At 36.5% G+C, this 22,047-nt stretch overlaps 1 protein-coding gene across 2 annotated transcripts in view; it reads left to right on the top strand.

Annotated features, from left to right (window-relative positions):
* Positions 1-19,905, top strand: part of LOC110116420 (zinc finger protein ZPR1) — a 36,809-nt gene extending 16,904 nt beyond the window's left edge. For both annotated transcript variants that reach the window (XM_028696222.1, XM_020849971.2), the window contains 4 exons: positions 17,255-17,363; positions 18,162-18,253; positions 18,918-19,023; positions 19,536-19,905. In XM_028696222.1, the coding sequence (XP_028552055.1) occupies positions 17,255-17,363; positions 18,162-18,253; positions 18,918-19,023; positions 19,536-19,663 (435 nt within the window). In that variant the 3' untranslated portion in view covers positions 19,664-19,905. The remainder of the gene's footprint in view (positions 1-17,254; positions 17,364-18,161; positions 18,254-18,917; positions 19,024-19,535) is intronic.
* The last annotated feature ends 2,142 nt before the right edge of the window (positions 19,906-22,047 follow it).

Raw genomic sequence — 22,047 nt, 5'->3', positions numbered from 1 at the left:
AGACTGAAGTCTGTATATGAACGAGAATTGATGGTCATTGTGTTAGCCATTCAGAAGTGGCGTCCATATCTACTGGGTCGACATTTTATTGTCATGACAGATCAAAGGAGCTTGAAATATTTGCTAGAGCAAAGAATGATGACTGAGGAGCATCAGAGGTGGTTGTCCAAATTACTTGGCTATGATTTTGAGATCCAGTACAGGCCAGGTTTGGAAAATAAGGCGTCTGATGCTTTATCAAGGTGTGTTGGGGAGCTTCAGGGGATGACAAGTTCAGTATCATTGATGGTAGACTGGGGGGCTATAAAAAAAGAGAGCATGCAGAATGAGGAGTTAAAGAGGATTAGGGATGACTCGATGAAGAATACAAGTAGCCATTCAGGGTATTCACTTGAGGGAGAGAGACTTACATCACGGGAAGTTTGTGATGCAACGAACATCCATCCATATTCCCCATCTAATGTAGGAGTTTCATGATAGTGCAATTGAAGGCCATTCTGGATTAGAAAAAACATACAGGAGACTTGCTGTTGAATTATACTATAAGGGAATGTATAAGGATGTGGAGGAGATGGTGGCTAGGTGTGAAGTGTGTCAGAGAAACACGTGTATGGCTATGGCTTCAGGTGGGTTACTACAACCATTATCACTTCCAAATCGAGTATGGGAGGAAGTGTCCATGGATTTCATAAGATGGCCTACCATGATTAGAAAGGTTCACAATTATTATGTTGGTGGTTGATAGGCTGAGTAAGTATGCACATTTTATCTCCTTATGACACCCCTACACTGTAGTGGCAGTGGCAACAACATTCATCAGGGAGGTGGTTAGACTATATGGGATTCCAAAGTTGATAGTGTTTGTGATATGCCACCGGCCTAGGAGGGGCCGGCTAGACCGTTCCTTGTCTACACTCGGCAGGCCCCACAGGGGGGCAGAAAACAGAGAGGCAAGGAGGGGGCGGAAGCTTTAGGTGGGCCATGCTTGGATTAATTCAAACTTAGGAGGGAAAATTTGAATGAAGGGGCTGTTTAGGAAGTTTGTGTTGCAGTCCATGACCCATAGTTTGAGATTTTGATGATGACAAATAATGTCAATTGGATTATTATTCATTTGAATATTTTTTATTTTTGCTCTTGCCTGTGAGTACTAACATTTCAGGTAGATTATAAGTTATTCAGTACAACAAGAAGACTTAAGACTGGATAGAGTAGGAGTTGGAGTTTATAACATTGTAATTTTTTATTTATTTTATTTATGTTTTATTGTCTGACCACAAATTGTATGCAAGATTGAGCAACCATGCACACACACAGGGGGAGAGGGTTTTAAAATGAAGGAAATTTTTTTTGTCAGTATATTGTATTGTACGAGTTTTAATCGTAATGTACAATCTGATCTGGCTCAAACAGCTATCTATAAACAAGTCGCACTGTACAATTTATATCATACTGTACGATGTGTTTCTAATTAAAAACTCTAGCCGCCAGATTAATTTAAATTCTTAATTCGTAAGTTTTGATTTGATCGTACTATACAATCCTATCGTATTATATGATATTTTTGAATACTTAAATTAATCCCGTGAGTAGTACGTAATTCAAGGATTTATTTCTGATTGGTTATCATACTGTACGAAACCGTTAGTATTATATAATCAACCGAGGTTGTTTTCGATCATCCCAGACATTGTACCGGACGATCCCTTGATTTTGTGCTAATCGTACTGTACGAAGTGGTTCGTACCATACGATGTGCATAGATGAGTTTTCGTCATCCTAGCAATCATCTTGTACGAACAGAAGAATTTTACATATCGTACTATATGATATTATATCGTTCTGTACGATATTATTCAGAAAAGTTTGCCTGTTCGTAATCCTTCGTACCAGGACGAAGGATGTTTTGTACTGATCATACTGTACGATATTGGATCGTACTGTACGATTATAATGGCTAAATTGAAATTTTTAGAGTTTCTTGGAGCGTGTTTTAAATATCAAAGATTCTGTTTTTTGAAAAGAGAGTTAGTGAGAGAGGAACGTGATGAAAGGGAGATTCCTTAAAAGAGAGCTCTTAAGAAGATTTTAGGGTTTGTGAGAGGAAGGAGAAGGTGGGCTTTGTGAGGGAGATCACACTGTTACTCCAAGCTTGTTGCACTTTACTCTTCGTATGGCCTGAGATGATCTTGTGGGAGGCTCTCTGAGGGGGGAGATTCTTCTACTTCCGTGTCTTCTAAGGTATTCTGCTTTCTCCAGGAGGGAGAAAAACGAGAAGGTACGCTGCTGTCACCAGGAGGGTGACAAAGCGCTCGACTCTCCACCACGTCGGGTTTGTAAAGCCTTTTTCACTTTGCTGTGGGGGCAAAAGGAGAATTACTGTTTAGTAGTGAAATTCCCGGAGTGGACTCCAGGGAGTGGACGTAAGTCAAGTGACCGAACCACTATAAATTCTCTGGTGTGATTTTTCCCTTAGTGCACTTTATTTACGTTATTCATTTCATTTTCGTTAAATTTTCTTGGTGAAAATGGTTGTGAAAATTGTTGTTGAGCAAGTTAATTTTTCACCACTTATTGTTGCAAATCGTGTTTTAAGCATTCGCCTCTGTATCATTTAATTTTCTTAGTTAAAAAAAAATAGAACTCCTTTTTAGGATTCTTTTTATTACAACAAATTTCCAATTTACTTCCCCTCTTGACGCATTTCGTAATTTCAATTTGTAATTGTCCTTTGATGTTAATTTGGAGCTCAGGAGGTAATTGGGGATTTTTATCTTGAATTTGATTGAAAGTTTGAGATCTTATTGTGTGCTTGGGCTCTAGGGTTTGCTAGAGACTTGTGGAGAGTTGTTCTTCCTCTCGAATCGAAGAACATTGTATCTTTTATTGTTTTCTTGCATCTATTAGTGAATTCCATCGTTCTTCTCCAAGTTTTCTATTGTTCTCTCATAAAAAACTGATGTGTTTGGCTGATTTCCTATTACAAACAATAGTTTGTGCTTTGTTTTTCCACTGATTTCGATTAGGTTTGCTTGCGAACTCAAGTATTACCTTAGGGTTACTTGCAAACTCAAGTATTTCCTATCAAATTGGTATCAGAGCATCGATTTGGGACCATCGACGGCTGAAATTTTGAAGTTTCAATGGTTTTTGGACAACCAGAAGGAGATCTTTGTGATTCTTAGAAAGAGGGATGGCCGGGAAGATGGTAGAAGTCTTAGAAGGCGAGATCAGTCAATTAACATCATATTTGGAGGGAAAATTCTTTACATTTCAGAATCAAATCACCTCCAACAATAAAAGGATAGAAGGAGAATTCACGGTGATGGAAAAGATGTTGAAGAAACTGCTGGAGTTGAAGACCAATCCTACGACATTGGAAGCAAGAGAGACTACCGGAGGCCATGGCGTAGGAGGGAATTCAAACCCGTTTAGGGGGAGGAGAAATCCGGAAGTGGAGATCATTGTGGGAGAGGACGACATGCCACCTATAGAGCCACTTTCTAGAGAAGAGTTGAGTTTGGGAAATGACCGTAGGGTTGCTGATTTCATCGAGAGAAGGGAAGAATTTCATCGTCGAGGTGCTGATTTTGAAGGGAGATGAGGGGAATATGATGAAGGGTTTGGGTATAATCGCCGGAGGGAAGATCGTGAAAGTTGAGGAGCACCTCTTTTTCGAGGAATGGGAAGTTATGGAGGATTCAGGAGAAACGGGGGAGACCCATGGGTGAGGATTCTGAAGATGCCTGTCTTTGAGGGTGAAGACGGCCATGGCTGAATCTACAAGGTGAAGCGTTACTTTGCGGTCAACGGGTTGACGGAGGAAGAGAAGCTGACAGCGGCGGGATTGTGTCTGGAGGGAAAAGCCTTGGCATGGTATCAAATGATGTAATAGGAGGGAGCCCATTAGGAGCTGGCGCAGTTGGTGGAAGATCATAAGAAATCAGAAAGAGGGGCTTGAGGATACTATTCAAGGGGATCATATAGGATGACTATCACCTTCTTACCGTCAAAGGGGGCAGCACCAGGGAGTCTGAAGGAAGTGCCAAGGGAGAGAACTGGAGTGGGAAATGGGGGACAATTCAAAAAGCTGACGGAGAAAGAGATGCAGGAGAAGAGGGCAAAGGGGGTTGTGCTTCAGATGTGATGAGAAGTACATGCCGAGGCATAGGTGTAAGGATTGAACTCTTCAGGTTCTCCTTGTCTGTGAAGATGAGGAAGATGAGGAGGGAGGTGGGAGCAGGTATGAAGCGGAGGAGAAGAAGAAGCTGCATCTGGATGTGATAAAAGTCTTTCTGAACTCTGTAGTGGGATTCATTCCGAGTCACACTATGAAAGTGAAATAAGAGATAACTGACCGAGAGGTGGTGGTGTTGATAGATAGTGGTGCAACCCACAATTTTATTTTCACCCAGATCGTTGAGCTGCTTGGGATGGAGTTAGTGGATACGGGAGGCTATGGGGTGATGATGGGCACGGGAAAGATGGAAATGGGTAGAGGATTGTATAAAGGGGTAATACTGAAGATTCAGGGGATCCAGGTAAGGGAGGACTTCCTTCCCTTGGAATTGGGGAGCACTAACGTTATTCTAGGGATGAAGTGGCTGCAGACATTGGGGGAGACCAAGATCAAATTGGGTACACTAAGGATGGAACTGGTGATGGGGGGAAGAAGGATGATTCAAGGTGATGCTGGGCTGACCAAGGCTGGGGTTTCTCTCAAATCCCTAATCAGGACCATTCAGGAGGAGGGAGGAGGCTACTTGGTGGAGTTGCACCGCCTGGAAGGAGTCAGACTAGAGGAAGAAGGCAATGTTCCCTCTTAAGTGCAGCCGCTCATACACCAGTTCAACGAGGTCTTTCAACCTCCCCAGGGTTTACCTCCTCAGAGGGAATTGGAGCATGCTATTACCTTGAAGTAAGGGGAGACATTGATCAGCGTCTGCCCTTACCGTTACCCACAAATTCAGAAAGATGAGATTGAGAAGTTTATCCGGAAAATGCTAGACGCGGGGATCATCCGACTAAGTGTTAGTCCTTTTTCGGGTCCAGTCCTCCTGGTTTAAAAGGATGGGAGTGGGAGATTCTGTGTGGATTACAAGGTTCTGAATAAGGGCATTGTACTAGACAAGTTCCCAATTTCGGTGATTGATGAGCTATTGAACGAGCTATATGGGGCAGTGGTGTTTTCCAAGTTAAGACTTAAAATCTGGATACCACCATATTAGAATGAGGGAGGCAGATGTTCCAAAGATGACCTTCAGGACACATGGAGGGCATTATGAGTTTCTGGTAATGCCCTTTGCATTGACTAACGTTCTTGCTACTTTTTAGTCTTTGATGAACAGAATATTTAAGCAGCACCTTAGGAAGTTTGTCCTGATCTTTTTTGATGACATTCTAGTATACAGCAAGATTGGGGAGGAGCATTTGAAAGATTTGAGGGTGGTCTTAAAAGTACTGCAGGAGCATTAGTTGAGAGCCAACCTGAAGAAATACAGCTTTGCTCAGTCCAGCGTGGAGTATTTGGGACATGTGTTATCCGAAGGAGTGGCAGCAAACCAAACCAAAATTGAGGCAATGTAGAAATGACCACTGCCTAGGAACTTAAGGGAGTTGATGGGTTTCCTAGGATTGATTGATTATTACAGAAAGTTTGTGAAGGGGTACGGTACCATTGCATGGCCTTTGACTGAGCAGTTGAAGAAAGACAACATTTAATAGAGAGATGCGGCGACCCAGGCCTTCGAGAGGTTAAAGAAAGTCATGACCACTGTTCCTGTTCTAGCTCTTCCAGTTTTTTGCCAGACCTTTATAATAGAGATCGATGCATCAGGATATGGGTTGGGAGCAGTGTTGATGCAGAACCACAGGCCGATAGCATACTTCAGTCAAGTGCTATCAATTAGGGCAAGATTGAAGTCATTGTATGAGAGGAAGCTGATGGTTATTGTCTTGGCCATTCAGAAGTGGAGTCCCTATCTATTGGGTGGGCACTTCATTGTCCGGACTGATCAGAAGAGTTTAAAGTACCTCTTGGAGCAAAGAATGGTGACTGAGGAGCATTAGCGATGACTATCCAAAATATTGGGCTACGATTTCGAGATTCAGTATAGGCTAGGTTTGGAAAATAAAGCAGCTGACACTCTATCTAGATGTGTGGCGGAGCTCCAGGAATTAGCTGTCTGTACCCTTGGTGGTCGACAGGGGGGCCATCATGGAAGAAAGCATGCTGGATGAAGAATTGAGAAAGATCATGGAAGATCTGATGAAGAACGGGAGTAACCATCTTGATTACTATATTGAGGGGGAGAGACTATTGTAGCAAGGGAGGTTTGTAATGCCACGAACTTCTATACATATCCCCTACTTGTTATAGGAGTTCCATGGCAGTGCGGTGGGGGGTCATTCAGGTGTATAGAAGACATATAGAAGGATGACATCTGAGCTTTACTGGAAATGGATGCATAAAGATGTATAAGAGATGGTGGCCAGGTGTGAAGTGTGCTAGAGGAACAAATACATGGCTATGACTCCCGGAGGACTACTACAATCATTGACACTTTCAAATAGAGTATGGGAGGAAGTGTCTATGGACTTCATCGACGACTTACCACGATCAGAAGGATACACTGTCATCATGGTGGTGCTGGTGGACAGACTTAGTAAGTATGCACACTTCATCCTTTTGTGACATCCCTACATCGCGGTGTCAATGGAAGCAACATTTATCAGGGAGGTTGTCAGACTACATGGGATTCCTGAATCGATAGTGTTGGATCATGGCAAGGTGTTCCTATGGTTTAAAATTGCGCAATATGAGGCTCGCCTTGAGGCCCGCCTTTGCGCAATTCCAGTGAAAAGCGCCTTGAGGCTTACGCCTCAAATTGTTTTTATGAGGCTTGCGCCTCAACTTGGTTGAGGCCCGCCTTAAGGCGCGCCTCGCCTCACTGGCGTGAGGCTTACGCCTCACCCGATATATATTAAAACTTACATAAATCCTGAAGTAAAGCCGCAAACAAATCACACTTCGTGTACCCCCTAGTCGCAGCAATTTCCTCTCAACTTCCTTAACCTCTAACCCGTCGCCATTTTTTAACATATTATTTGAGTATTATATAAAAATTTACTTTTAACATTTATTTACACTTAACACAATTTTTTATTATAAGGCTCACGCTTCAAAATGCCTTGAGGCTTACACCTCGCCTTACAAAAAAAAACGCCTCAATACCTAATTGCACATTTTTAAACATGGTGATGACAGTGCTGATGACTTATGAGTTCTTATGTGATATGTCATTGCTATTTATTTTTGGAATTATATGTTAATGAAAAGAATACTGTGGTTTGGGAAAGATGGAGTTTGAGTTGGACTATATTTCATGTTGTCTTATTATTGGGATATTTTGATTTCACTTCATATCTTGTACATTTTTATGTTTTATATATTATTTACTCATTAGTATATACAATTTATCATTTTATGTTTACGCAATTTTTTAATTTTGAGGCTTACGCCTCAAAATGCCTTGAGGCTTACGCCTCACCTCACGAACGAAAAACGCCTCAATACCCGATTACGCAATTTTAAACATTGGGTGTTCCTCAGTCAGTTTTGGAGGGAGCTGTTTCGATTGCAGGGCACTATCCTCAAGAGAAGCACTGCCTACCATCCATAGACAGACGAGCAGACGGAGGTGGTAAACCGAAGTTTGGAGACCTATTTGAGGTGTTTTGTGTTGGAGACACCATGGATATGGGCAACGTGGCTGCCTTGGGCTGAGTATTGGTACAATACCTCGTACCATTCCGCTTCACATATGATCCATTCAAAGTGCTGTATGGAAGGGACCCTCCACACCTGGTGCACTTTGGGAGAGGTAGTACACTCATTTCGTTAGTTGAGCAGTACCTGGAGGAGAGGGACAAGGTGCTGGAAGAACTGAAGAAACATTTGATGAGGGCACAACAGATCATGAAGAAGCAAGCGAACTCACACAAGAGAGACATGCAGTTTGAAGTGGGGGAGAAGGTGTTCCTGAAACTAATACCATACAGGCAGAGGACAGTGGCTAGGAGGAATGAGAAATTGGCACCAAGGTACTTTGGCCCATATGAAGTTTTGGACAGAATTGGAGCGGTGGCATACCGATTGAAGTTACCCCCATCAGCCACTATACATCCAGTGTTCCATGTGTCTCAGATGAGGAGGGCCATAGGGGAGCATGCAATGAGAGAAGAACTACTAGATACTTTGACGAAGGATTTAGAGGTGGTTTTAGAACCACTAGAGCTAACAGGAGTCCGATCAGATAAAAAGGGCAACAAAGAAGTGCTGATTAAATGGAGAGGCCTCCCTGATTTCGATGCTACTTGGGAACCATTTGATAGAATAAAGGATCAATTCCCTTCTTTCCACCTTGAGGACAAGGTGAGTCATTGGGGGGGGGGGGGTGTATTGATATGCTCTTGTCTACACTCGGCGAGCCCCACTGGGGGGCGAAAAACAGAGAGGCAAGGAGGGGGCAGAAGCTCTAGGTGGGCCATGCTTGGATTAATTCAAACTTAGGAGGTAAAATTTGAATGAAGGGGCTGTTTAGGAAGTTTGTAATTGTCCTTTGATATTAATTAGGAGCTTATGAGGTAATTAGGGATTTTCATCTTGAATTTGATTGAAAGTTTGAGATTTCAGCATGTGCTTGGGCTCTAGGATTTGCTAGACACTTGTGGAGAGTTGTTCTTCCTCTAGAATCGAAGAACATTGTATCTTTTATTGTTCTCTTGCATCTATTAGTGAATTACATCTTTCTTCTCCAAGTTTTCTATTGTTCTCTCATAAAAAACTGTTGCATTTGGCTGATTTTTTGTTACAAATAGTAGTTTGTGCTTTGTTTTCTCACTGATTTCGATTAGGTTTACTTGCGAACTCAAGTATTACCTTAGGGTTACTTGCGAACTCAAGTATTTCCTATCAGTTTGATCGAGAAAAAGTGTTCCTCCACCAGTTTTGGAGAAAGCTATTTAGGTTGTTGGGCACTATTTTGAAGAGAAGTACCACCTACCATCCTCAGACGGATAGGCAAACAGAGGTAGTAAACCGGAGTTTGGAGACTTACTTGAGGTGTTTTGCTTCTGAAACATTGAGGAGGTGGGCAAAATGGTTAGCATTGACCGAGTATTGGTACAATAAATCGTGTCATTCTGCTTCTCAAATGACCCCTTTCAAAGTGCAATATGGGAGGGACCCCCCCACACTTGGTGCATTTTGGGAAATGGAGCACACCAGTTTCCTCAGTAGAGCAGTACTTGGAGGAAAGGGATAAGGTGTTGGAAGAATTGAAGAAACATCTGTTGAGGGCGCAACAAATTATGAAGAAACAGACAGATACACATAGGAGAAACATACAGTTTGAAGTGGGGGAGAAAGTGTTCTTAAAACTATGACCTTACAGGCAAAGGATAGTTGCCAACAGGAGGAACAAGAAATTGGCCCTAAGGTACTTCGGCCCCTACGATATCTTGGACAAGATATAGCAATGGCGTACCGTTTGAAATTACACCCATCCGCCAGCATACAACCAACCAATCTTCCATGCGTCCTAGTTGTGGAGAGCTCTAGGATGCAGTTAGTGCAGAGTTACCAGATACATTGACAGAGGAGTTGGAAGTGAACACTGGAGCTGAGAGGAGTAAGGTTAGATATGGAATAAAGAAGTGCTTATTAGATGGAGAGACCTTCCCGATTTCGATGCCACTTAGGAGCCCTATGAGAGGGTAAAATATCGGTTACCTTCATTTCACCTTGAGGATAAGGTGAGTCTTTGGGAGAGGGGTAATGTTAGGACGGCCCTTGGGCCAGTTGAACTGGTTCAACCTGGACCGATTCTTTTCTTTTGCAGGAGGGGGTGGAACCAAGGGGAAGAGAGAGAGAGAGAGGGGCCGGTTGGGAGATGGGGCCCACAACTCAATTAAACTTTGCTTTGGGAGGGAAAATTTGAATTATGGGTTGTTCAGGGATTTTGTATTTGTCCTATTTGCTTTAATTAGTTTCTTTTGGGAGGGTTAGGGTTTTCATCTTGAATTGGAATCTAAATTTGGGATCTCCTTGGTGTGCTTGGGCTCTAGTCTCATTGCTAGAGATTTGGAGAGTTGTTTCTTCCTCTCAAATTGAAGAAACTTGTATCGTTTGTTGTTTTTCTTGTTCTTTTATTGAATTGGAGACTCTTGTTTGTTGTTTTCTCGAGCAAATCTGAATTTCCTGCACCAAACTTGCTGAATTTTTCTGAAATTCAACAATTCCCTGCACTTGGGTAGTTGTTTTCTATCAAATTATAATGCTTTTTTATTGGGGGGAGTGCCTTGAGGCATCCCCCTTTAGGCTCATTGTTAAATCTATCCATGATAGTCGTAAGTCTCAAATTTCAAGTACGATCCTTCTCTTATTAAGGATTGGAGTTGACAAGAGTTTACCTCATGAGAGATGTCTGAGCAGTAAATTTTAAATGATGCACGATAAAACCTATCATCATGAACAAACATACCACTATAAACCCCAATATGATTATGATATTTGATTTTAATTTTTCAGTAGGCCTTTAATTTTTTTTTACAAAGGAAGTTCATTATAAAAATTCAAACTCTCGAGTTAATCGCTTATTTAACACCTCACAAAATTAAACTTAAACACAACTCTTTGTTAGGAAGTGGGTAAAGTTGAAAATATTCAAACAACAAAATAAAATATTCAAACACCATTATGATGACCGTGTTGACAGAAAATATTAATGGGAGGGGATTCTATATTTCAAGATGCCCCCAATTTTTAAAGGTAGTAATTGAGGCGTAAAATTCTGATAAAAATTAAAAAAAATTCAACATATGCAAAATCTAGAATTTTTCAAGCGAAATGAATCTTTAAAACCTAAAGTAAAATCCAATTATGCTCTACAATCGTTAGTTTAGGTTGATAAAATTAAGAATAACCATAACTTCTAGAAAGTAGGACTGCAAACAAATTGTGTCGAGCTAAGCAGGTGTTTGTTCTATTTGAGCTCTCTTTTATCATCAACTTGTTCAAACTCAGTTCAAAAGCTTGATTTGAACTTTTTTGTTTATGTTCAATCTTGGTTCATTTAAAATAGTTAGTGTTCATGTTTGTTTTATATTCACTTCATATTTTGTTCATATTGTACTTATCGAGCTTAAACGAATGGCTCATATAAATTAATACAAGTCTACAAACGAATAATAATATTGAACCTTATTGAGCTCGTTAATGAACATATTTGTTGAGCCCATAAACGAGCAAGCTTATTGAGCTTTCTCGAGCCCATAAACCAGCAGCTTGTTGAGCTCAAAAATGATACTTTTAATAAATGAGCTTCATAATGAACACTCAAAATAATCAATCTATCAAACATAAATAAGTATATCTTGATCATAAATAATTTTAGTATAATGATTAATGATTTAATTTAATTAAGAGATACTATAATGTTCAATAAGTTTTAAATTTATTAATAATTAATATATTATTAAATCATAATAATTATACATATTTATATTATGGTATTCATCATTTTCATAATGAGACTTATTACTTGCTAGAATATTTGCGGTAATGTAGCATGTTTTATGTCTTAGCTTTTAACAAATATTTAGCTTGCACATAAAAAGTTGTAAGAGATAAGATATTTTTAATGTAGAAAACTCAGAAAGTGAACAAAACACGAGTTCTTGCTTAGTTTAATAATTCGCTATATATCAAAAAATACAAGGATCCTCCATGTTTCACAATTGAAGATGATAAGATTACTTATGAATAAGTATTTGATTTTCCTTATAAGGATTACAAAAAGTAGGTGTCTATCGGTAGACAATTAAAATCCAGTAGTAGGTGTCTATCCAGAAATCTTGACAGAAATCTGGAGATGATGACGGCAATTACCGGTGGTGATTATTGGCATTGATGGCCGAAAAAATACAAGAGAACTCTTTAGTTCTCTTAGCTCTTAAATCTCCTTTCTCTATAGATAATGGAGTCTTATTTATAGGCATTTTGAGATGGGTATTTTGATAAATTTGACTAGAATCCAAAGTACTCCATCATACAGTCCATATCGATCCCCTTGATCATAGATCATTTATCAAGTATTTGAATGCCTTAATGTCAAAATCAAGTGTTTCGTATGGTTGAGCCGCTTGATTTGACTATAAACATGTCATAATTGGAGGTTTTTTGGTCCATCTATTAATATTAAGAAATTTTCAAACATAATTTAAGTGTTGGATTTGAGCTCATTTGGAGTTGGATCAGATCATTTATAGTATTAATAGGTTCATCTCATTGAAACCTTCAGTTTGACTGTAATGTATTCAAATTAGAGTTTAAATGAACTTAAATTTAATTTTGGAAGATCCAATTCAAATATTCCATTGAGATTGGTGTAAATAATATGAGTTTTTTGGAGTCGTATCAATACTTAATCGAGCTCCACATCAAATATTAATTGAATTTCTTAACAAGCTGGTTCATGAGCTCTATATTGAGTAAGAATAGAACTTCTTCATGAGCATTAAATTATGTTGTTCATGAATATAAATTATTGTACATTCTCATTGATTTCAAAAGGAGTTCTTAAGGAATTGGACAAGTTGAGTAGGGAGTTTATCTGGAATAAACAGGATGGGAACTTGGGTATGCATTATGTTAGCTGGAATAATCTATGCAAACCGATTAAAGATGGTGGAAGAGGTCTTCGATCATGTTCTAGTATTGTGGGTTCTTTAAGGGCAAAATTGACTTGGAAGGTAATTCAAGACAAAGATTCTTTGTTGTACAAGTTTTTGAAACCGAAATATGGGGCGGATTGGGGTGAGATTGGTTATAGAAGCAGAGCTTCTTTTACTTGTAAAATCTTATCTAACGGTAAAAAGGCGTTGAATGCTGTGGTAAAGTGGAAAGTGGTAAATGGTGGTTCAATTGATATCTATGATGATATATGGATATTAGACAAAAGCTTGAATAAGTGGCCAACATTTGTTGCTATACGAGAACTTGGGAAAAGAACGGTTGATAGTCTAATTGATAATGGTGAGTGGAATATTTTGAAATTAAGATTACTATTGGAGAGGAGCTCATAAAAATATGGGGTGGAGATTCAAGGAAACTAGGAAGACGATTATATGCAACTTTTGTATCAAATTTTTGGCTATTCGATTTCAGCTCTTGTTCACAAAGCTTCGGTACTTTAGAATGAGGAATGCTTTTATTATAAATGTTTGAGGAATGTTAAATTAAGATCTCGGGTGGAGGTTTTCGGTAGAGAATGTTTAATAATGTCATTCCTACATTCCATTTTCTATATCAAAGAAGAATTCAAGGCAATGTTGGCTGTCCCAGGGCTACATTTAAGTGAGGATTTTAACCATATAACAATTAATTGCATAAAGATGAAAGAAGTAATTGAATATTTGAAAAAAATGGGGATTTGGAATTCAAATGTTTGAATCTTTTGAAGATTGTTGGAGATGGATGGAAAAATTTAATCATGTTCAAGTGTTTATCTTTAATATCTATTGCAATGCAGTTTATTTAATGTGGAGATCCAAGAACAAACTTGTTCACGGAGGGAAGGAGGATAGCTCAATGGTAATAGCGTCTAATGCTGTAAGTTATGCTTCCATTTCATACATGGATGATGGAAAATTGGGACACGGGTACTAATCAGTCTTCTAGATTGTTGGATTGTTGGTACCCCCTCCCAATTTGATCAAAATCAATGTAGATGCTTCATTGTTACAATGGTACAAAGTGGAATTGGAGTTGTTGTTCGGGATAGCAAATGAAGATTTCTCATGGGGTATGGTCTCTCTTGTATTCATTGGGATAAATCTATTCTAGAACTCATGGCGGTGCAATTTATAGATGAAATCAAGAAAGATTGGATGGCAAATTACAAAGGTATTGTCATAGGAGACAATTACAATGTTATTAAATTTTTGCAAAAATTGGGAGGCAAGTGGAGGGATGAGCTTTTATCTTTTAAGGATCAGAATTTTATTTTATTTAATTGGATCAATAGAAGTTGTAATAAATTAGCGAATTTATGTGATAGCAATGCTCTTTTTAGCAATTTTCTTTTGGAAGATTTGTATTATAATAACATTCCTCTATTTTCTAAATTGTTAAAGGAGGAATCTAGTTTTGGAGTTTTTTAGTTTGTAATTAGGATTTGCTTTGAATAATAGTCTATTGGTTTGCCTTTTTTCAAATATATATATATATATGAGTTGAACAAATAGTTGTTCATTCTTATTTGTTAAATCATTGACAAAAAAATGTTCATGCTTAATTGATTACATAATCAACGATCATGAACAAGCTATAATCAAGCCGAGCCACGAGTAGATTGTCGAACGCTCAGTTTGTTTGTAGCCCAAATAACGAATTAATGTGTTGTCGAGAGTATTCTACTATTCATTCTTGAATGATCTCTCGCTTGTAAGGATGTGACACGTATCTTCTAGTTGGTGGTTTTGCCGCCAAACGACACTACATGTAAATAGTTATGATCGGGGCCTTTTGACTGGGTGACTTCGCCGCAAAATGATACAATTGCATTACGATCATGATCAGAACCCATAAGATCCCTAATGTCTAAAAACCTTTGTAATGAATCGCACATAAAATGAAATTACGTTCTCTATTTGTTAAGTTTGACTTGAATTTATCTCCTTAGATAAAAACTTACTCCAAGCCTATAAGAATATCTTGGACAAAGCAGCTTATTAATGCCGGTGAGGATCCTTCGGTTAGGTTAGGTGGACTGCCTTCTTTAACTAGCATATCAAGATCTATGATATCCCAAGCTGATGGAACCAGAGTAGCTTGATTCTATATCAAATATTCTACAATTATACACCAAGTATTTAGCTTCTAATCATTAGCTTTAATTGAAAGTTTTATTTTTTCTATTTGCCAGCGCACGCGGTGTGTGTTGTTTTGGGGGGGGGGGGGGGGGGGGGGGGTAATTAATTATAGGGGTTTGTGCTTATGTGAAACCTGGAACGAGATTATGAAGTTCTCGTAAAATAAGGGTGAAATATCTCAGTAGTATCTTAAGTGTAATTTATTTTCTGAAAAATTGACCTGAATAAAATATCTAATCAATTTTTTTCACTTCTTGTCAGTGTCAAAGTACCCTTAAAAAAATCCTTGTTGAGAAGAAACTGTACTGAGATGCAGATTCATGTTACTTATAAGATGGGATTTGGTTTCCTTGCTTCCGATGGTAGCAGTGGCTAATTTTTTACATGGTTGCTGCTGTTTTAATAATAGTGAAAGCACTCTGGTGGAGGCATCTTTTAAATTTATCACTACTGAACCACATGCACTTTCTACTAATTGAGTTTCTGTTATTAATAATGGCGGCATCTCAATTTCTTACAAGTTTTATTATTGGCGAATATCTAAATAATGTTTCCATTCCTGAATAATAAAATGATTTTCCATTATTTTTTGTCAAGAGTTGAAGATGCTTCACCCAACCAAAACAACATATATGCCCATAATTGAGCTATAGATTTTCTATTTTCTTAACCTAATTTCTAATATATTCATTTACATCCTTATCTTGCTCTTATTTGCTCATCACATGATTTGAGTCAATTTAAATATGTACTTTTTTGTTGTAAGCCTATTAGATGGTTGTATTTTGTCAACAAGACATGATTGGGGGCCCTACATTGGTTGTCTATATGATTTCTTGCATGTTTATTACATTTTCTTTGAGCATAGTATGACATCTACATATAATTTTTGTTCCTCAATCTATGATGCACCGACACTCCGCTTAAAGAGGGTATGCAGTGTCAGACACGGACACGCTTCCGACATTGCATGGACATGTGTCTGACACGGCATTGGAGTGTCGCAATTTAAAAAAATTAAAATTAAAACCGGGCACGCTTGTCCGGTTATTAAATAATAAAATCGTCCGATTCGTTAGGTACATGCTCGGTACCGCTAGGTATCGCTAGGTATATGCTCGGTACCGAGCAGGTACATGCTCGGTACCACTCAGTACATGCTCGGTACCGCTAGGTTTATGCGTGGCACCGCTCAGCACATGCTCGGTACCGCTAAGTACATGCTCGGTACTGATCGATATATTTCCATACAAACAACTTACGAACTTTAAAAACAAGTAGGACTTCAAAATTACTGGAACCCCGTTAGGGGGCAGCGCCCCCTTAGACCCTCGGCAGACCGGTATATTGTTGTATTCATGTTGTCTTATTATTGGGATATTTTGATTTAACTTCATATCAATTTAACTTGATGTATTTCTATGTATGATTGGTTTGTTACAATCTTTTCTAGATAAAAAACAATGAATAATCAATATATAAATGAAATTATAATTTCTATGTTGAAGGATAGTAGTTCTAATAGAGAATATCCACTATGTTTTAGGAGGAATATACGCCAAGCTCTAATTTGTTAGTGTCATTTAGGCTTCGTTTGGGACGGCTTTTTTATTGCTTTCTAAAACGGAGTTTTAGTACAAATTTTTTATTTTTGTATTAAAACTCCGTTTTAAAAAACAGTAAAAAAGTCGTCCCAAACGAAGCCTTAATCTATTCCACCAATGAGTTAGTGTCATTTAATTTATGACATAATGTTTTAAATACACATGTGTGCCAAAGACCAACCTCTGAATCTAATTCTATCATTCCCTCTATTGAGTAGTTGGACCTTCATGTTGTACTAAATGATTTTTTGCTTATAATTTTATGGTTGTACGAGACATTTTGTACTAAATATCTTTATGTTATAAACTAAATAAGTTATCATGAAATTGATTTATTATTGCTTGTGATTTTTAATATAATGTCACCTTAATTTCTATATATTATACTAAAAAATTATTATGCCGTGTCCACGCCGCACTGTTATCTTATATTAAAAAATGTCGTGTCCGTGTCGTGTCATGTTGTGTCTCCGTGTTTGTGTCGGTGCATCATAGTAGCCATTTGGCAATAGTTGGGATAAGGTGTCAGTAGACGTGGTTGTCGATTGTTGAAGAAGATCAAGAGCCAAGGGCCTTAAGTTGTTTACATTTTTTTAGCACATCAATTCTAAGATGCCTTTGTGCTTTATTTTATAAGTTTTTGTTGATTTCTCTTGTGGTTAACTTATATGATTGACATGCATGTTGTTCTCAATTATTGTCTTTACTTGTTTCAGTCTGATACTGCATGTGTGAAAGTACCGGAGCTAGAGTTGGAGCTTGCAAGTGGCACATTAGGTGGACTTGTTACCACTGTTGAAGGTTTAGTTACTAAAACTATTGAAAGTAAGAGTACCATCTGAACTCTGGATTTGTGTTTTGGTTCAAATATTGGGTTTATCTGGGTTTATCTACTTTGATAAATAATATGTTTGCATGGTTTAAATTAACAGTGATACTAAAACTAATGTTGGTATTCATTAGATTTTGTCATCACTTGGGGCTTATTTTTTATGGTAGCTTATATGGAATGCACGCAACACATATTCAAACTTGTTTAACCCAATCGTTTTATCAGACAAATGCCTCTCTCTATCTTTCTCTTTCCCTCTCTTCGTCTCTTCATCCCTCTCTAACTCAGTAAAGGACAATATAGGCACACATTATTTAAAATTATGTAATATGAGGCTCGCCTTGAGGCTCTCTCTTTCCCTTTCTTCGTCTCTTCATTAGGTATGAGGTGTTGAGGGTAATGAGTTCATTTATCAAACAAAAAGGCATAATGTCATGTACCTTATTTTGAAGGTTTTCTTCTACTCTTTCTTAGTTACAATCCTCACCCTCACTTAGAATTCCCTGACTGCAAATCCATTTCCGAGTAGAATTCATCTCATTAAATTTGATCAAAGCAATCAGCAGTTCGAGATGAGTAGGATTAGGGGTGGCTGGCTAATTTGATTTTGTATGACTTTTTTTTTTTAAATTTTGTAGGACTTATCTTCATTGTTCTGATCTATTGTATATCATTCATCATTTTATAATTGATAATTCTACATTTTTCGGTTGAATTCATGACCGATTATTTCAGAGCATGCTGTTTTATTCATTTTGCAGATCTGTGATAAAATGAGATTTTTCTTGTAGATCTTGAGAGAGTGCATGGATTTATGTTTGGGGATAGCCTTGATGAAACGAAAAAGAAAAAATGGCAGGAGTTCAATCATAAACTAAAGAAGGTATAAAAGCTTTGAGCTTATTAATTTGTTACATCTTATGCTGATTAGCAGAGTTACAAAGTTAAATCATTTGAGGTAGCTGATTAGCAATGTTACATATTGGCTATGGTGTGGTTTTGTTTAAAACGAGCTCAGCAATTTTTTTTTTTTTTTTTGACTCATTGAGGATATTTTATTTTCCCTTTATTTTATCACGGTAGATTAGGAGTCGCATCAACTGATCTTGTTGTCAGATTCAAAAAAGTAGGAAGCCCAATCACATAATTATTTGTTATCTATTTGGAGCAGTTTTAGCTTTTTGTAAAAGGTGGGGAAAACGTAATTATTTGATAGTTGTTAGTATTATTGACTCTTCTCCTATGAAAAAAAGTGGCACAACAATTTTATTACAATTATCATGCTTTAGTAAATTTTCTTATAAAAGGTTGTTTACAATTAAAATTTTTAAAAGACAGTAAAAAGTTATTTTAAGTAATTAGAATTGTTCTAGCTGTCTGGAAAATAAAGTTGTGAATATTAACCCAAACAGACTTAAAAGTTGTCCAAATTTCTACTTTGCCAATTAATTTAATCCCTCCTTTTGACCCAAACCTGGTACTGTGCTGAAACCAATTCTTAGCATTTTTCATTTAATCTGAAGCTGATCATCTTTCTCATTATTCAGCTTTTAGATTTGGAGGAGCCATGGACTCTTATACTGGATGATGCACTGGCTAGTTCCTTCGTTGCACCAGTGACAGATGCTATAGAGGAGGACAAACAACTTCATGGTTTGTTCATTAAGGCTGTTTTATTATCTATGCTGCTATGATATGCTCTCTATTATCTCTCAAGCCCTTTTACCAACTAATAATAACTAGTTTTTTCAAATTCGAATTTTGCATGAGAATTAGAAGAAATTGTTATGATCAGACTACGCATGTAGCTCTACATGCTGATCAAGGAAATACATAGTTATGTATTCACTCTATACTGAGTATATATATATATATATATACTTAAAAAATAAAATATACAACGACTTAGGCTTTGTTTGGGACGGGTTTTTTATTGCTTCTTAAATCAGCTTTTAAGTATAAAATTTTAAATTTTTGTATTAGGAAGCTGCTTTAAGAAGCAGTAAGAAAGCCGTCCCAAACGAAACCTTAGTAGTTGTGTACTCCAACAGGCCGGATGTAGAGCTATATGATGCTTAGTTGTCTGTAATAATTTCTTAACAAAAAGAGATGTGATGCTGGAAATTTTCATCCTACTATGATTATGCTTATGAATTGTGCTGCAGTTGAAGAGTATGAGAGGACCTGGGAACAAAATGAGGAGCTGGGCCTGAATGATATGGACACATCTTCTGCTGACAATGCTTATAACTCAACTTCCACTGGTGCCATCTTTCAGGAAGTAGCTTTATAATGCTTATATTCTCAAATAACTTATATTCACATATGCTTTGATCTCATGTAAGCATGCCAAATTAGAATATCAAAGATGGCTCGAAAGTCTTGCTTCAGACACTCGTATTGATATGTTTAAGTTGCAAAGGATGTATAATTATGTAGTGAAGCCCTTAGCTGGAATATAAGTAGCCATCTTGCGGTCATTTAAACGCGACCTTACTGAATATTTAAAAGAGATTTTGTTTTTTCTTCTCTTTACAAAGAGGCTTATTGTAAATTTTTTTTTTTTTTTAATGATGTGCGCTGAAGGGTGTAAATATTAATAGAGGTAGCGGAAGAAAATGCATTTGAATTTAAGGATTTGTTTGAGATGCCTTTCTTACTGTTTTTTAAAATAATTTTTAAGCATAAAAAATTAATTTTTTACTAAAAATTTATTTTAAGAAATAGGAAGAAAGTTGTTTCAAACGAAGTCTAAATCAGCTAGCGGTAGAAAGAATCTCAAATATTAATGCCCAATTGAAATAAGAATTATTATGAATGTTTTTTATTCTCCCTAATATTATATTTTAAAAAAACATGCAAAACATAATTTTCTTTAAAATTTGATGCAAATTCTCTTTGAAATAAATATAAATATCTTCAGTTTTTTTAATAAATTTTAAACCAAAAATAAATTAAACTTATAGTATAGAGTTATTTGTCAAATATAATATTTTTAAAAGATCCTAATGAATATCCTTGGGGGCTGCTTGGTAGTACTTAAATAGAATTTACGCATAATTTAAGCTAAAGTCTAACAAAAATATAAAAAACACTATTTTAAAGCCCATAGATTGTATATCTCATTTCTTCTCCACTTTTTTTCTTGAATATTGGTTTTCTTAAAATCATGATTTATCAAATTTAATGAATCTTGGAATTGGTCAATATTAAAAGAACCCTTTAGGCAAGTGTTATAAACTCTTGTACTTGATTGTTGTCAGTCCTGTCGATACCTTCTCTAGTGGTAAAACTTCAAGCTTCTTTGTCGGGAGGTTTTGGAGAATTTGAGGGATGAGGATTTGGGAGAGATTTAGGGTTATTAATTTTAAATTTTAAGTTAATCTTAGTAATTATTGTTATTTTAAACAAATTAGTTGTATTTATGATTTAAATTTATTAATTTGAATTAAATATGTTTAATTAGTTTTATAAAATACTCATTAATGATTGGTTATGATATTAATTTTTTATACCTATAATTTAATTAATAAATTAGAATTAATTAAAATTTTTTCTATCCAATAATCTGTGTTAATTAAATAATTAAATTAGTCTTACTAATTAGTATTAGCTAATTAACAATTAACTTAATGATATTAATTTTTACTAATTAACTAGTAGTTGAGATATTTAACTAGGGTAATTATACCTTAATTAGTCTCAATGTAAATATAATAAGATAAATCCTCAGAATATTGTCAAACAATTTTCAAGAATTAAGTTTTGTTTGGAACAAATTTTTTGTTATTTCTTAAAGCAGTTTTTTAGTTAAAAAAGAAAAAATTTTGTACTAAAAAGTTGCTTTGCGAAGCAATAAGAAAACCATCCCAAACGAAACCTTAACTTACTTAGGTTTGTGAAATCTATATTTATAGGGTTTACTTGAGTTAAATCTTACTTGTGACCAAATAACAATAGGTAAACAACTCTGCTCCAACCTCCATCCTTTGTGAGGGGTTTCTGGTCGTTGGATTTATCCCACATTTATGAGGGATTTATCATAAATCTTGTCAAATGGTCATTTGTGATATAATTTTATTAAATGGTTTTTTGTGTTTGAATTGTTTAATAATTTATTAATTAATAATGATTTGGGATATTAATGTATTTTAAGTCTGATTTAATTAATCTAATTAGAGTTGCAAAACAATAATAAATTATAACTAAGAGTATTTAATGAAGTAAGTTCGGTACAAATGCATTAATTTAAAAGTAAATTCATCTAAATAATTAGTATTAATTAATTAAAAAATATTAACTTTAAGTAAATTGAATTTATTTTAAGTTATTTAGACTATATAGAAACCAATATTTTAAATAATTATTAATTGGAATGCTATCTTACATTAATTATGATTGTTGCGTCAAGAAATGATGCAATAGTCTTATATGTTCTGTTCTGGTCCCATCTACCTTGTGTGGATGTGGGAGGAATTTTGGCCCCACTTGTTGAATGCAGATATGGGAGGTTGTTCTGTTATGTTCTGGCCACACTTGTTGTACATGAGTATGCGAGGTTAAAAAAAGAATTATAAGTGCAGAGGAGTTATGAGCAAACATTAGGACATGTACATTATACATGCATTTGCATATTTTAGAAATATTATGAATTAGGTACAAATGATATTCCAAACA

The sequence above is a fragment of the Dendrobium catenatum genome, unplaced genomic scaffold (genome assembly GCF_001605985.2).
Source record: "Dendrobium catenatum unplaced genomic scaffold, ASM160598v2 fragScaff_scaffold_717, whole genome shotgun sequence".
Classification (NCBI taxonomy): Eukaryota; Viridiplantae; Streptophyta; class Magnoliopsida; order Asparagales; family Orchidaceae; genus Dendrobium; species Dendrobium catenatum.
This window is presented reverse-complemented; position numbering and strand designations above follow the sequence as displayed.